The following is a 17,708-nucleotide window of genomic DNA, read 5'->3' on the forward strand; positions in this document are numbered from 1 at the left end:
TTACAGTTATTTTGAACGTTCATGGATAAACACAAAATACTCTGCAGATGCTGGGGTCTCCGCCAAAAACGTGTTGTGAGTGTAACTCTCAAGCGATGTCAACCGTTCTCCCCTGGATCTCACCGGTGATTCTTTTCCTACATTCCCTTCCAAATTGCAGCAAGTTCTTAAAACACAATGCAATACCTTTAAATTGGAACTTAAAACGTGTTCCATTATGGATCCGAAATAACAACAATAACCCGTAAAGGTGGCGAGCGCTCTGCATTATCAGAATTTACTTTGAAAGCGGTTTTGCATCGATAAATCAAAACTGTCTGCTATGAATCCACAAAATAAATACCTAACCTGAAGTTTCCACTCTACATCTATTTCAACTGTCGGTGTATTTCAGCTAAAGCCACGCGTTAAACTGCAAGGGAACGTCTGAGTGAACACAGGAATGGTCACAATGTCTGCACCGCATTCACTAATACAATCGTGTCGCAAGGCTTTCGATAACTGAACAAGTCCCGAAACCGCGCACAAACAACAGCAAATGTTAGTTCACCTGTGTTCTTACCAGGGACACCAATGACTGCAATGATCATGAAGTATCTCTTTCTCACACGGTAAAGTGCTGTGTGATATTCAATCCGTCTTCCAGCTGCCCGCGATCTCGCTGAAGAATCTCTGAGCTGACGAATCTCCGCGGTCGTTAATTTATACTCGCTCCAGCACACCGAATATTCAATACTACACAAGGCTGACGTGTCTTCCAACAGCTGGAGTAAAAATAAACATGATGTCATTCAAGTAAAATCCCAATTGTGATGAGGTCTGGAGAGCTTGACAATAAATCACAAAATCTCAAAGACAAAGAAATGACGATTGGAGAAGTTGTTGCGAAACACACTCAGGCTCACCTCTCGGTTTCATGATTGCTATTGTTAATCTTGTCCATTCCTATGCTGCATGGACTTTGTCATCGCAGACCAATGACATACGGTCAGTAGGGTGCTCCGTTTCACTTTGTGAATTGCCTCGGTTATAGATCTTGTTAAGGACGTGATTACGTTGCATCGGGAAATGGAACAATTCAGATAGTAGCGGAGAATATGTAATTCTCTCCTTGAAGTGGGGGAGGAAGACGAGCTTCTCACAGACGTTTAAACTTTATTTCAAGTATTCAGTGGTGAAAGCATTTCCCGATGTCATCTGAATCTAATACGAAAAGCATCGGCTAGGTGGAAGTGTAAGTTTGAGCGTCATTAGCATAAGGTGTCGGTGTAAGGAAATGACACAGAAATTAGAAACATACATAGAAACATACATAGAAAATAGGTGCAGGAGTAGGCCATTAGCCCTTCGAGCCTGCACCGCCATTTATTATGATCATGGTTGATCATCCAACTCAGAACCCCGCCCCAACCTTCCCTCCATACCCCCGACCCCCGTAGCCACAAGGGCCATATCTGACTCTAATTTAAATTGCAAACCTGCCGATCTAGGCTACTGCACTTCCGGTGTTCACAATTATGTCTCCACTACGTTAGAGAGGAAAACCAAACAACCGAGTTGAGTTTGAGTGTTCATTCCTCATGGTCACGTAGTTGGCCCTCAGCCCCTTGATTTTATCACATTTTAATTGTTTAACACTGACTTTTTATGTCTCTGACTGTGGCTTTCTCCAGTACTAGCTTTTTTCAAAATCTGTCATGTGACTCACGCTGGAATAAAATAGTGGGTATAAGATGCCAGAAGTTTATGGCCAAAGCAGGCCGATCTATAGAAAGAAATAAAGAGGATGTTTGAGCTGAAGTGGCAAAAATGGCAGGCGAATCACACCTAGCAACTACTTACCAGAGTCCCCATTGTCTAAAGCGGCCGTGCTATAGCTGTAGAGCAAATGCTTGTCTGTTAACCCACGAGGTTTCCCGTATTCTCCACAAATATTCAAACAATAGGAAAGCAAACACCCCAAAAAAAAAGTTCCCCTCTACCACCACTCTGCTCCGTCTCGCGGATTTAGTCCTTACTCTTAATAATTTCTCCTTTGGCTCCCCCCACTTCCTCCAAACTAAAGGTGTAGCTATCGGCACCCGTATGGGTCCTAGCTATGCCTGCCTTTTTGTTGGCTTTGTGGAACAATCTATGTTCCGTGACTATTCTGGTATCTGTCCTCCACTTTTCCTTCGCTACATCGACGACTGCATTGGCGCTGCTTCCTGCACGCATACTGAGCTCGTTGAATTTATTAACTTTGCCTCCAACTTTCATCCTGCCCTCAAGTTTACATGGTCCATTTCCGACACCTCCCTCCCCTTTCTAGATCTTTCTGTCTCTGTCTCTGGAGATAGCTCATCCACGGATGTCTACTATAAGCCTACTGACTCTCACAGCTATCTGGACTATTCCTCTTCTCACCCTGTCTCTTGCAAAAATGCCATCCCCTTCGCGCAATTCCTCCGTCTCCGCCGCATCTGCTCTCAGGATGAGGCTTTTCATTCCAGGACGAGGGAGATGTCCTCCTTTTTTAAAGGAAGGGGCTTCCCTTCCTCCACTATCAACTCTGCTCTCAAACGCATCTCCCCCATTTCACGTACATCTGCTCTCACTCCATCCTCCCGCCACCCCACTAGGAATAGGGTTCCCCTGGTCCTCACCTACCACCCCACCAGCCTCCGGGTCCAACGTATTATTCTTCATAACTTCCGCCACCTCCAACGGGATCCCACCACTGAGCACATCTTTCCCTCCCCCCCTCTCTCTCTGCATTCCGCAGGGATCGCTCCCTACGCAACTCCCTTGTCCATTCGTCCCCCCCATCCCTCACCACTGATCTCCCTACTGGCACTTATCCGTGTAAGCGGAACAAGTGCTACACATGCCCTTACACTTCCTCCCTTACCACCATTCAGGGCTCCAAACAGTCCTTCCAGGTGAGGCAACACTTCACCTGTGAGTCGACTGGGGTGATATACTGCGTCTGGTGCTCCCGATGTGGCCTTTTATATATTGGTGAGACCCGACGCAGACTGGGAGACCGCTTTGCTGAACATCTACGCTCTATCCGCCAGAGAAAGCAGGATCTCCCAGTGGCCACACATTTCAATTCCACATCCCATTCCCATTCTGACATATCTATCCACGGCCTCCTCTACTGTAAAGATGAAGCCACATTCAGTTTGGAGGAACAACACCTTATATTCCGTCTGGGTAGCCTCCAACCTGATGGCATGAACATCGACTTCTCTAACTTCCGCTAAGGCCCCACCTCCCCCTCGTACCCCATCTGTTACTTATTTTTATACACACATTCTTTCTCTCACTCTCCTTTTTCTCCCTCTGTCCCTCTGAATATACCTCTTGCCCATCCTCTGGGTCCACCCCCCCCCCCGCTTGTCTTTCTCCCCGGACCTCCTGTCCCATGATGCTCTCGTATCCCTTCTGCCAATCACCTGTCCAGCTCTTGGCTCCATCCCTCCCCCTCCTGTCTTCTCCTACCATTTTGGATCTCCCCCTCTCCCTCCAACTTTCAAATCCCTTACTCACTCTTCCTTCAGTTAGTCCTGACGAAGGGTCTCGGCCTGAAACGTCGACTGCACCTCTTCCTACAGATGCTGCCTGGCCTGCTGCGTTCACCAGCAACTTTGATGTGTGTTGCTTGAATTTCCAGCATCTGCAGAATTCCTGTTATTAGGCCCCTAATTCTACCTGTTTGGCATAGGCATGACAGAGAGACAGAAAGGTGTTAACGTGGGGGACCCCAGATGCTGGGGTGAGCCTTCTCAAGGACATAAACACAAATACCACCATCAACCAATACATTCTCCTTTAGTCCGAGAGAGTCCTGCTACTCAGTTCCTTCAGTAACACGTTTGCAGTCTGTTCGATGTAGTTCGAAGTTTAGTGTGATGTTCCTGCCCTTCTCTCCTATCTAGGCCGGCCTTGGTTTGCTTACGTTGTTTTTCCTGCTCTCTCTTTCAGCGCCCATCCACCCATTCACGCTCCGTTTTTAGCGTCTCCCAACCTTTGACGTTCCTTCTGCAGTACATACCCCATCCCAATATCACATGCAGTTTTCCTCCAACTTGCTAATAATATACTGTTCCTCTTTACATCTGCCTTTTCCTTCCATTCCCATTTCAACAATTTCTACTTCTTTCCACAGTTCTTTTTCCATATCAAATTTACTGCTTGTTCTCATGAGGTAATACCCCAGGTTGCCTCCCAGTGGCCACATTTTGTTCCCAATTTCTTATTCAGCGCTGCACTCAGTATTCGCAAATCCTTTTCCTTGTCTGGAAAACTCTCACACATACTGTGTAGGGCTGCTCCTGGCCCACTGGTATCAATCGACTGCAATTGACCCATGTTCTCTTAGTAATTTACCCAGCACGTCTGCCTCCTGCCCACTCAGTAAAATTTTGACTTCCTTATACGAGTCTCCCGACAGATTTTTTCCCAATCCCGTCAAGGTATGAGATCAGCCTTGGGCGGGGGACGGTACCTCCAAAGGAACTAACGGAGAGCGACAAAAGGTAAAATACCTATTGGGCGCCCGGTCGGTCTCTGCCGTCCCCAGAGTGGTCCAGCCACTTACTCAGCCTATCTGCTTGGCACTCCCTATATTGGGATCCTGTTCGTGACACCAAATGATAAAGTTGAATCTGAATAAAACTTGGGACACCAGCTTCTTATTGTCTCCACAGTTTATTGCATATTCTCCTGCAGGATGTTTGAGACCCAGTTGTCAAAGGGAAGGCATGTAAGCACTGCCACCATCTGAAAAGTGGACTGACTTAGTCGGGTTACAGCCATATACTTATATATAGTAAGCCGCATACATTACTCTCGCAAGACGTTATTTGAACTGGTACGCCAATCAAGTCTGTTGGTGCAAAACTTAATTACTTAGATAAGAGAGTTTGCTAAATAAAGTTTTTAAACGAGAACTGAGTGTCCTCATAATCTAATCTAAAAAAATCTAATCTAATCTAATCTAACTACAGACGGATGTACTGTTCAGTACTTCCCAGTTATTCCCTTTGCAAAGCCCTGACTTAATTACAGACAGATGTTCATTCCTGTCCTTATCAGTGAGTCCTCCTCCCTTTACTCAAACGAGGGTACAATGTATAATGTTATCAACTAATGAGAGTACAATGTATAATGTTATCAGCTCTCAGTCTGTCTCTCTGCAAGCTGCAGAGAACTAGTAATGAGTCTGTCTTAGCTAACCGCTGAAGACAGAGTTTACTTCAGTTAAAAAAATTCCTATTCAGTCCCAATTATTCTTTCAACCAGAGGTTACATAGGTTCAAAATGTTTTTTTTTATATATCCTCAATTCCTCCGGAGGATTCAGGGGAAATATTTGTGTACAATATAGAAACTGGTGTTACCTGTGTGTATTGTGGTGATGCAAAAGTTTCTGCAGAATTTACAAGTGGGAAGAAGTGGAGTGATATTTGGAAATCTGGCTTTTTAAAGCATAATTTAGCAAGCAAACCACATGGGCAATGTGCAAAATCTCTGGTAAGAAATTCCTTCATCACCAGTAACAGACCTGCTAACGTAGGTTGTGTGAGAGAGCAGGTGAACTTGATCGAACCCAGAGGATATCAAAGTTCTTATCGACAGTGAATTGCGAGCTGTTAAAATGAATACCTCTCTATATAAAATTCACTGTGCACGTGTTGTCACTGGGTAAAAAAATGCACAGTACAAGATTTATGTGCACATTGGTCATTACAAATTAGAGAGGACATTGGTGGAAAGGTGGGGCGACCTTCAGTGTCCCTGATGCCCTCACCAACAAGATGTGCATCCAGCTGCAGCTTGTAACCCTGCACTTTAAGGAGTTGGAACTTGAAATGGATGAATTCCAGATCATCTGGCAGTCAGAGGGGGTTATAGATATGACATGAAGAGAGGTGAGTTACACCCAAGGTGCAGGACACAGGAAACTGGGTGAGAGCCAGGAAGGGGAATGAGTTTAAATAGCTATCGCAGAGTACTCTTGTTGCTATCCCGCACAACAGCAGGTGGACCACTTTAGAAACTGTTGGGGGGATTACCTGGCAGAGGAAAGTCAGAGGCATGATCGGGGACTCGTTAGTTAGGGGAACAGAACAAGAGGGGACTAATATCCCAGTGGTAAGGCTTGCTAGTGCTCGCGTGGGGGGAGGGGGTGATGTGGTTAAAATAAGTTGTAGGAAGAATGGGAGCCAGAATGACAGAACAGATAGTGGAGAGGGTGAATTGAATTGAATTGACTTTATTCCATACATCCTTCATATACATAAGGTGCAGAAATCTTAACGTTATGTCTCCCTCTAAATGTGCAATGTGTAATTTATAATAACTTATAATAAATAGTTTGTACATAGGACAGTCAATTGTATCAGCATGAATTAATCAGACTGATGGCCTGGTAGAAGATGATGTCCCGGAGCCTGTTGCTCCTTTTGCTGTGGTACCGTTTCCTGGATGGTAGCAGCAGGAACAGTTTTTGGTTGTGGTGAATTGTGTCCCCAATATCCTTTGGGGCCTTTTTACATACTTGTCTCTGTAAATGTCCTGAATAGTGGAAAGTTCACATCTACAGATGTGCTGGGCTGTCTGCACCACTCTCTGCAGGTTCCTCCGATTAAGGGAAATACAGTTCCCATACCAGGCAGTGATGCAGCCAGTCAGGATGTTCTCAATTATGTCCCTGCAGGAAGTTCAGAATGTGGGGCCCCATCCCAAACTTCTTCAACCGTCTGAGGGGAAAGAGATGCTTTTTTCACAACACAGCCGGTATGTACAGACAATGTGAGATCCTCGGTGATGTTTATGCCAAGGAACTTAAAGCTGTTCACCCTCTCAACCCCAGATCGCTTGATGTCAATAGGGGTTAGCCTGTCTCCATTTCTCCTGTTGTCCACAATCAGCTCCTTTGTTCTTGTGACAATGAGGGAGAGTTTGTTTTCTTGACACCAGTCAGATGTTGTTCAGGCCTCAGATAGAGTCAGCAATCAAACGGTTGAGCATGGTGCGATGAATGTGTTGAGATTCTAAATTGGAGAAAGGTCAATTTTGATGGTATCAAAGGATTTGACAAGTGTGGTTTGGGACAGGCTGTTTTTTGGCAAAAGAGTACTTGGTATTTGGGAGGACTTCAGAAGTGAAAGTTTGAGGGTGTAGAGTTTGTATGGGCCTGCCAAATTAAAAATTGAAAGGTAACTGGCGCAGGGAACCTTGGTTTTCAAGAGATATTGATGCCCTGGATATTTTGTTCCTCTAAATTCCTCAGACGGTTAGTCAATGCTGAAAAAACATTAAAGCTGTCTAATGCAACTACCTGCACCGGGACCATCGCCCTCCATACCTCTACCATCCAGGCTCCCATCCAAACGTATCTTAAATGGTGAAACTGAGCTTATATTCACCACTTGTGCTGGCATCTCATTCCACACTCTCTTGACCATTTCAGTAAAGAGCTTTTCCAAACGTTCCCCTTAAATTTTCACCTTCCCCACTTACCAATGAACTTGGTTGTCATCTCACCCAACCTCAGTGGAAAGAGCTGCTTGCATTAACCCTATCTATACCCTCATAATTTTGTATACTGCTAACAAATTTTCAATGTATAATTTCCTTGTTTATGTTTAGAGCCTTTTTTAGGTGTATAAGATGATGAGGGGCATTGTTCGTGTGGATAGCCAGAGGTTTTATTCCCAGGGCTGAAATTGCTAATACGAGGGGCATAGTTTTAAGGTGCTTGGAAATAGATACCGAGGGGATGTCAGGGTAAGTTTTTTTTTACACAGAGAGTGGTGGGTGCGTGGACTGCACTGCCGGCTAATTTGCATTTGATTGTTTCAGTTACTGTGGGGCCAGGCACCCATGCAGCCAGCAGGAACATGGAATAATACCAATGGAGAGAGTCAAGCTGAGCCAGGACACAGGTTGGAGATGGCAGAAATGCCCCATTCTTATACAGACAGGAAGAGCATCAGAGAATTTGATGGTCGTTCCAGATACCAGTTCTGTGCCCACTCAGAAGATGATTTCTCTCTCCAACTTAGGTTGAACTTCACTGTAACAGTGTGATGTCAGATCACACCTTGACAACTCAAGTGATCTCATCTGAAATGTTGTCCAACACCCATTGATGGATTTTGTAAATCTTTTTACAGGTTAAAAGTGACAAGGAATTTGTCTACGGTAATCCAGAACACAACACACAAGTTTTGCTGTCTCTGTCCAGACATTTAAGAAGTGGACCAAGGGATTCACTCGATCATCTGACCTACTGACTTGCCCATAATTTTACACAGGGGAGAGGCTATTCATCTGTTCAGACATTGGGAATGGATTCACTCGGTCATCTCAACTGAAGGTACATCAGCAGTTCACACAGGGCAAGGCCATTAATCTGTTCTGTGGGTGAGAAGGGATTCAGTCGGTCTTCCCACCTGTGGACACACCAGTCAGTTCATACTGGGCAGAGGTTGGTTATCTGCTGAATTTGTGGTGAAAGATTCACTCGGTCATCTGGCCTCATGGCTCACCAGCGAGATCACACTGCAGAGAGGCCGTTCACCTGCTCATACTGTGGGAAGGGATTCACTCAGTCATTTAATCTGCAGGTACATCAGAGAGTTCACACTGGAGAGAAGCCATTCACCTGCTCGGACTGTGGGAAGGGATTCTCTTGCTCATCCCAACTGAAGGTGCATCAGTCAGTTCACACTGGGGAGAGGCCGTTCACCTGCTCAGACTGTGGGAAGGGATTCACTTTGTCATCTCGATTACTGAGACTCCAGTCAGTTCACACCGGAGAATGGCCATTCACCTGCTCAGTCTGTGGGAAGGAATTCACTTTCTCACCTCACCTACTGAGACACCAGTCAGTTCACACTGGAGAGTAGCCATTCACCTGCTCAGATTGTGGGAAGGGATTCACTGAATCACCTCAACATAAGGTACATCAGAGAGCTCACACAGAGGAGACGCCATTTACCTGCTCAGTCTGTGGGAAGGGATTCATTAGGTCATCTATTCTGAAGGTACATCAGCGAGTTCACACTGGAGAGAGGCCATTCACCTGCTCAGACTGTGGAAAGGGATTCACTTCGTCATCTCAACTGAAGGTACATCAGCGAGTTCACACTGGGGAGAGTCCATTCACCTGCTCAGACTGTGGGAAGGGATTCACTCAGTCATCTCAACTACAGAGACACCAGCGAGTTCACACTAGGTAGAGGCCAATCTCCTGTTTAGACTCTGGGAAGAGATGCTCTCAGCCAAACCAACCAATGTGCATCATTGTTCACACTGAGGGGAGGCTGTACACCTGCTGTGAATGTGGGAAAGGATTCATTCAGTTATGTAACATTCAGCTGGCAGCTTAATATAGGGGGAAATAGCCGCCCAGCCCGGCCAAGCTTAAGAAATCTTGTTTGGGTGGATGCTGCATGATGTGTCCCCTGTTACAAAGCAGTACTCCGAAATAACAAATGGTACACAATACGTGATTAAACGTTTCAGCTTTATAATTCTTTCTTTGACTACAGGGTTAGTGAAGTAAACAAAAAAAAAGGGTCCACTCTCTCCATTCGTGTCTTCTCATCTCTCCCCGGCAAAATACCATGAAAATCTCTCTTCCAGACTCACAAGAAAGAACAACATTTCTGTCATTGGATAGTGCCGCATTCCAAAACCCTGTTATATCTAGTCGTAACCTAAACATTGCTGCTACAGAAAAACCATTACCTCAGAAGTGAAACATTACAGAGAGGCCATTACATTAGCAGTGAAACCTTGCAGCGTGTTACACTTGTGACACACTACTGGGTTCACACCGGGGAGAAAGTTTCAATAAGCTGCATGCTGGATATTTGTCCATCACTGTTGCTGAAAACAATTTTGAGAGTGACTGTCGGTGCTGAACTCTGCAATTATTGCTGCTGCTCACCACACCCAGTTCTGCACCCTGGTCACTGGGCATGGGAGGAGTTTCTTCTGCTGTATATTCACCTTTAATAGAACTGGAGTTTAATATTCTGGATCTGAGACAAATAAATCAGTTCTATTTTGAACTCTGTCTCCAGTACTTAGTGAATATATAACACACCTAGTGTACAGTAGAGAGTCAACTCAGGCCTGCTGGACTCTACCAGTGATTCTGTTCCATGACAGTCCTTTTAAATCCTCCCCTGTTGTTCATCTCTTGCTCCCCCTGTGCTGATGGGTTCCAAACAGTCACCACTCTGTGGGTGAAGAGATTTCCCTTGAATTCTCTGCAAATTGAAGAAGTCGAGCTGACTGCAGTTCTGTCTGAGATGTTCTTTGCCTCTGAAATCTCTGGGCTGAGGAAGAATGACATTGGGAGTTAACCTCCTTATTCAGGGCTCATTTCCACATTTTGGTCATTTTCCCTGCTTCTAAAGGATTGCTTGCAAACACAACTCCTGACCTTCAAAGACTGAAATCAGAATGGGAAACCATCAGTTGGATGTTTAATGAAGCAGGGGCAGAAACCAGAGGCGGGTCTGCACAGGGCAGAGTTTGGGGCTTTGGATCAATGTCAGGGTAAGAATGTATGATGAGGAGAAGGGAATCAGCAGCCAGGCGTGGCAACGAATGACAGAGTAGCAACATTTAGAAGCTAATTGGCAAAGAAAATAATTTGTCTGATGACACAAACAATGCCTGTTGTGAGGTGATGCACTGGTCGAGGAACATGTATGTGTTGGGATGATTTTATCTATTGAGGGAGTTGTTCCAGTAATAATATATCTGGATGGTTATTTTAGATTATCCTATCTGTAATAATGTATTGATTATCATGTAAATTGTGAGATACTGTCCCTATCTGGATCAGGCCTGAATTTATAGTGCCTTAATGAAGTTACGGTTGTCACTCATAAGTTTGTGTGTTAAAGCAAGATTTTGGTGAAATATATTTGCCACTTGATTGTACCTGCATAAGTAATCAGATTGAGTTAAACTGCTGCAGGATCCTGGAATGTGTTGGATAGTGTCTGGTTTCTCTTGGCATTTTCGGTATTTATTGCCTTGTTTGTTTGTATTTCATGTATTTTCGATTTTTTTTTCATATTGTTGACCACCTTGTCCTATATTTCTGCAAGGAACCCCTCTGTTTCTGGGAAGAGGTCTCCAACTCTCAGTCAGGTGCTCGATGCTTCCTTGTCAACATCTTGTCTGCTCAGGTCATTGGGATGTCTCCCATGGAAGGTCGTACTCATTCCACTGGTTAATGTTTTCTTCCATAGTGATGATTCATTTCTGAGTTAGCCTCTCATTTAAGTTTTCTGGTCTGTATTTCTTACCACGATTGCATATACACACATGGAGTAATGAATACTGTTCATTTTTGATGAAAATATATACTTAGAAGTTTTATCTGACTTGTGTGATTTTTTTTTCATGTGTGTTATTCCTCTTCCTCCTCCTGTCCGAGGTAGTGTTAATCTAACTGAGTCTGAGTGTAAATAGTCTTTTCTAAAGCTGTCATTTCAGTTCTGTATCTTTGTTAATTTTACTGATTGAAATGGTACAAAGGATATTTTTATATAAAAAAAAAGTCAATGTTGGTATTGATGAAAGTGTTTATTGCCTTTGTTGTATTTGTTAACTATTGAGCTCTGTTTGGCAGGTTTTTTTAAGCCTTGAACTAAATTTTGACAAAGGTTCTCCCTATTTCGCACTACTTTCTATTTCCTTTGCTTGTTGATATTCCAGCTACGTGGGTGTCAAGAGTCCCGATGAAGGGTCTTGGCTGGAAATGTTGATTCCCATCCATAGATGCTGCCTGACATGCTGAGATCCTTCAGCACTTTGTGTGTAGTTCTCTAGATTTCTAGCATCTGCAGGTCCACTTGTTTCCCAGATACTTACATGCTTCTTGAAAGAACAAGCTGGTGGTGGGATGTGTGGCTGTGTTGGTAAAATAGTAAATAGAATCAGTAGAAAGAGTTGGCATAAGGTTGGAATGTGTGGAATCTGTGCGTAGAATTAAGGAACAGCACATGTAAAAAAAAAAAAAAAATCCCTGATGGGAATTGTATAGAGACCTCCAAACAGTAGTAAGTATGTGGTCCACAAGTTACAATGGAAGTTAGAAAATGTGTGCCAAAAGGGCAATGTTACAATAGTCATGGGGGATTGTCATGCAGGTGATTAGGAAAATTAGGATGGTGTTGGTCTCAAGAGGAGGAATTCCTAGAATGCCTACAAGATGTTTTTTTTAGAGCAGTTCATGGTTGAGACCACTTGGGGATCAGCTATTCTGGACTGCGTGTTGTAATGAACCGGAATTAATTAGGTCACTTAAGTTCAAAGAAACCTTAGGGGCAAGTGATCTTAATACGATCAAATTCACCCTGACATTAGAGAAGGAGAAGCTAAAGTCAGATGTGAAATAAAGAGAATTAGAGAGGCATGAAAGAAAAATTGGTCAAAATTGATTTGAAAGGAACATGGGCAAGGATGAAAACAGAACAGCAATGGCAGGAATTTCTGGAAGCAATTCGGAAGGCACAGGATATGTACAGTGGCATGTAAATGTTTGGGCACCCCTGGTCAAAATTTCTGTTGCTGTGAATAGCTAAGTGAGTAAAAGATGACCTGATTTCCAAAAGGCATGAAGTTAAATATGACACATTTCTTTAATATCTTATGCAAGATTACTTTTTTATTTCCATCTTTTACAGTTTCAAAATAACAAAAAAGGAAAAGGGCCCGAAGCAAATGTTTGGGCACTCTGCATGGTCAGTGCTTAGTAACACCCCCTTTAGCAAGTATCACAGCTTGTAAACGCTTTCTGTAGCCAGCTAAGAGTCTTTCAATTCTTGTTTGTGTAAATTTCTGGGTTCAGTCATTGGCAGCAAAGCAGTGACTGTGGAAATTACAAATCAGAATGTTATTAGAGTCACAGAGCCCAGCTGCACTGAAACAGGCCCTTTGGCCCTTCTAGTCAATGCTGACACTGAACTTATCTCTAATGTGGGGGTGAGAGGGCGGACGGGGCAGAGAGGGAGGCAATAAGGGGAGGGGGTGGTCGAGTGCGGAGAGGGAAACAGAGCAGAGAGTTTATACTTAATATCTTTCAGAAAAGGTACTTGTTTGAATTTACTTGCTGCAAAGCTACTATCCATACCCTGTAGTTCTCAACTAAATTATTGATTTAGATGACAAGTAGCAATGTTCAAAGTTCAAAACAAATTTTATTATCAGAGTACATATGTCACCACATACAACCCTGAGGTCATTTATCCAACAGGAACACTTAGCAAATCTATAGAATAGTAACAAGATCAGTGAAAGATCAAGTAGAGCATAGAATTCAACAAACTGTGTAAATGCAAATGAAATTAAATATCAATGAATAATGATAGCAATGGGGTATAACCCTGGGGAACATCACTAGGCACGGGCCTTGAGTCCAATAAACAGCCTCCCACCATCACTCTCTGCTTCCTACCATCAAGACAACTGTGCATCCAGTTAGCCAGCTCTCCCTGGATCCCATGTGATCTAACTTTCCACAGCAACTTACCATGCTGAACCTTGTCAAAGGCCTCACTGATGCCATGTCGGCCACGATCCTGGGACAGAGGTGTCACTGATCAGAGGGCACAGATTTAAACAGAGGATGAAGAGGTTTAGAGGGATCTGAGGAAGTGATGTTTCACTCAGAGGGTGGCTGAAATCTGGAACACACTGCCCGAGGTGGTGGTGGAGGTAGGTCCCTTCACAACATTTACAAAGTGTCCTCTTTCCTCCATCTCCAGGGAAGCTGCATCTCCACACAAACTCCTCACTTGAGACGACTGCCTGTACTCGTGACACAGGAAATCACATCACTGTCACTCTCCTGATACCATCCGAGAAGCGGTACGGCAACATAAAAGCCAGGACCAACAGGCTCCGGGACAGCTTCTTCCACCAGGCCGTCAGACTGATGAACTCACACTGACTTGAGTGTACTCTATATTACACTGTCTGTTTTACTTATTATAAACTATTATAAATTACTATGATTGCACGTTGCACATTTAGATGGAGACGTAATGTAAAGATTTTTACTCCTGATGGATGTAAGAAATAAAGTCAATTCAATTCAATTCCTGATCCCGTGTCTGAGCTGCTCGCCTCCGGGTATCCTCCGTCAACAAGCTTCTTCCTCAGTCACCATCTGTGAGATTATAAAAAACAATTAAAACGATCTATCAGACAGCTCCTGTACCCCTCCGCCCCTGAACAGGTTCCCCTGTTAAAACTCTCTGCTCAGCCCCTTCCCTATTCCCTTTCCCTTTCAGACTCCCGATGTGCCAACAGATCCGAATTCACCGTGTGGACATTTCTACCCCACAGGAGGCTGTACAAACCCGTGTCCTTCTCTGATGCACAGCTCAGTGACCCCAATCCCTGTCTGCACTCGCAGCCCATGACGGTGACAGCTGTCCTAGACTCTGTAACTCACAATCTTGTAACACAGAATCTTGTTCACAGCAAGTTTAGACAGTCATTAATATGAAGAGAGAATTGTTGTTTCCTGAAAGGACAGGCGAGCGAAGCTGTCTAATCCAATTCACCAGATGGTCCGGTGTTTACAAGTTAATGTGTCCCGGGGCCCACTCATAACCCCGACCCACACAGACAGACAGACAGACAGACAGACTGTCCCTTCGCCCCAAACCCCCTGCAGAACCACAAGGAATTGACCCACGGCCCGGGCTCGGTCGCAAAGTGAAAACCGGGGCTGAGGAGAGCCCGGAGACAAACACCCCGCTGCCCACTCCACCAACAACACGGCACAGCCGGACACATCTCACAACACCGGATCCGCTCCCGGTGAAACCCGAATTTAATTTTGTTGTTCCAGATCAGACCCAACAAAAGGTGTTTTAAAATTGAAGCGCCCCCCTCACGTGACGTCACACAACAGCCCCCCCCCACGCGCCTGACGTCACCCATGGTCTCCCCGTATCTGCATCTGCTGTCACGAGCACGGTGCCTTACGTCACACACGCGCTGCTGTGCTCGAGCTTTTTCGGTTTAACGGCTGAGCTACTCAGCACGAGCCACGCCCCCTCCCCGAACAGTCAACAGAGGAATTGAATTGATTGCCGAGCTGCGCTATTCCCATTGGCGTGAAGCGATGTCAATCACTGGTTACACCCAATAGTGGAGGCGGACCAGCCGAGAGGGCGTTATCCCGTTCCCTGGAGCAGCGCGACCTGCCCGTCAAAGCGGAACAAAATCCCAAAGTAAATGTCCGCTTTCTGATTTATTTCCATTTCCCTCCGAGGGAAGTTGGGGCGTTTGTGAAGCGTCTCCTGCGGCCGGAGTCTGATGTATCGCTGAGAGGTAGGAGGAGACCGCTCGGCCCGTCGGTTTGATGCCGGTTCCCCGGGGAGGGAGAGGATGAAGACGGTGAGAGAGGGGGCGGACAGGATGTTTGTCCCGGTGGGGACAGGAGGGGCTCATCTGTGGAAATGTCTGAGCCCACGGTGGTGGCGATTCACCACATTGGGGGGCAAACACCGGCAGACTGTTGCCCTGCAAGCGGGGCCAATGGTCCGGGCAAACTGGGGATGCGAGTGGTGTTGGGGGCCCGGGTCTTATTGAATGACAGGACGGTGTGGAGGGGCTGAGTGGCCTTCTTCTGTTCCTGGTCTCTGTGTGTTCAAATACAAGGAATAACCAGACCCTTCCCGGGCCTGCAGGATGTCCCAATCGGTGTTGTTGGGACCGGTGCTCGGAGTCCAGTTGTTCCCAAACTGTGTCAGCCATTTGGCTGAGAGACCAAATCAACATTTCCAAATCTGTTACTGACACAAAATGTGTGTTCATAGAAAATCTACAGCCCAATTCAGATCCTTCGGCCCACAAAGCTGTGCCGAACATGTCATTACCTTAAAATTACCTAGGGTTACCCATAGCCCTCTATCTCTCTAAGCTCCATGTACCTATCCAAAAGTCTCTTAAAAGACCCTTTCGTATCCGCCTCCACCACCATTGCCGGCAGCCCATTCCACCATCCTCTGAGACCACTGGTCACCAACCTCCATGCAGAATATGACCCGTCTACAACCACTCTTTGCCTTCTGTGGGCAAGCCAGTTCTGGATCCACAGAGCAATGTCCCCTTGAATCCCGTGCCTCTTTACTTTCTCAATAAGCCTTGCATGGTGTACCTTGTTAAAGATCATCTGAAATCCAAGCCAACAACATCCACTGCCTCTGCTTTATCTATCCTGCCTGTTATTTCCTCAAAGTATTCCAAGAGATTTGTCAGACATAATTTCCTCTAAAGGAGTCCTGCTGACTTTGGCCAACTTCATCAGGCGTCCCCAATTACAGTACCCAAAAAACTCACCCATCATACACTCCATCATCTTCCTGACCACTGAGGTCAGACTAACTGTCCTATAACTTTCTTTCTTCTGCCTCCCTGTCTTAAAGAGTGGAGTGACATTTGTACTTTCCAGTCCACCAGAACCATTCCAAAATCTAGTAATTGGTGATAGATAATTACTCATTACTTTAAGAGAAAATTAAGGGGGAAATTATCTGTTCAGAGGCGGGAAGAGTGTGCAACGAGCTGCCAGAGCAAGTGGCAGGGACGATTTTAACCTTTAAGAGAAGTTTGCTTTGGTGCATGGATGAGAAGGATATGGAGGGCTATGGTCCAGGTGGAAGTTGTTGGAACTCAGCAGATTAATGCTTTGGCACAGACTAGATTGGCCGAATGGCATTTTCCTGTGTTGTGGTGTTCTATGACTCTAATGCCTTCCCAATCTCTTCAGCTACCTCTTTCTGAATCCTGGGGTGTTCACCTTCTGGTCCAGGAGTCTTATCTACATTCAGGCCTTTTAGCTTCCAAAACACATTCTCTCCTTGGTAAAAGCATGTCTCCTCACTTCTGCCCCAGATACTCCCCAATGTTTGGCATTTATGTAATAAATTTAATGACACAATTGTAGTGTGTGACTTCAGTCTGCAGGAGAATTGGGAAAGTCAGACTTGTGTGAGATCGCAAGGAGGGTATGCATTGAATGCTTACAAAATGGCTTTATAGAGCAGCTGATGTTTGAGCCTACTCGGGGAACTGCTATCTCAGATTGCATGTTGTGTCAGATGTGGTTAATGTAAAGGAATCATTAGAAGGCAGTGATCATAATATGATTGAATTCCTACTGCAATTTGTGAGGGAGGAGCATAGGTCACATGCATAGTATCGCAATGGAACAAAGGGAATTACACAGGCATGAGAGAGGTGTTTCCCCAGGTGGATTGCAGAAGGGTACTGGTGGGGATGACGTCAGAGCAGGAATGGCTGACGTTTCTGAGAGTAGTTCATAATGTACAGGATAGATATGTCTCGATGAAGTAGCTCTCAAACAGTGGGGCTAGGCTACCGTGACTGACAAAGGGAAGTTAAGGACTGTATAAAAGTGAAGGAAAGTGCATATAAGGTAGCAAAAGTGAGTAGGAAGTTAGTTAATTGGGTAGCTTTTAAAATCCAAAACAGGCAATGAAAAAAAGCTATTTGAAGAGAGCAAACTAGACAATAATATAAACCATTATAATAGTGGTCTCGGCCTGAAACGTTGACTGCACCTCTTCCTAGAGATGCTGCCTGGCCTGCTGCGTTCACTAGCAACTTTTATGTGTATTGCTTGAATTTCCAGCATCTGCAGAATTC

At 45.0% G+C, this 17,708-nt stretch overlaps 1 protein-coding gene across 1 annotated transcript in view; it reads right to left on the bottom strand.

The window, feature by feature from the left end:
* Positions 1–446: 446 nt before the first annotated feature.
* Positions 447–17,708, bottom strand: part of LOC140207913 (uncharacterized) — a 64,137-nt gene continuing 46,875 nt past the window's right edge. The window contains 1 exon segment of the mRNA XM_072276455.1: positions 447–764. Within this exon segment, the coding sequence (XP_072132556.1) occupies positions 447–764 (318 nt within the window).

This window comes from Mobula birostris, chromosome 13 (assembly GCF_030028105.1).
Source record: "Mobula birostris isolate sMobBir1 chromosome 13, sMobBir1.hap1, whole genome shotgun sequence".
Classification (NCBI taxonomy): domain Eukaryota; kingdom Metazoa; phylum Chordata; class Chondrichthyes; order Myliobatiformes; family Myliobatidae; genus Mobula; species Mobula birostris.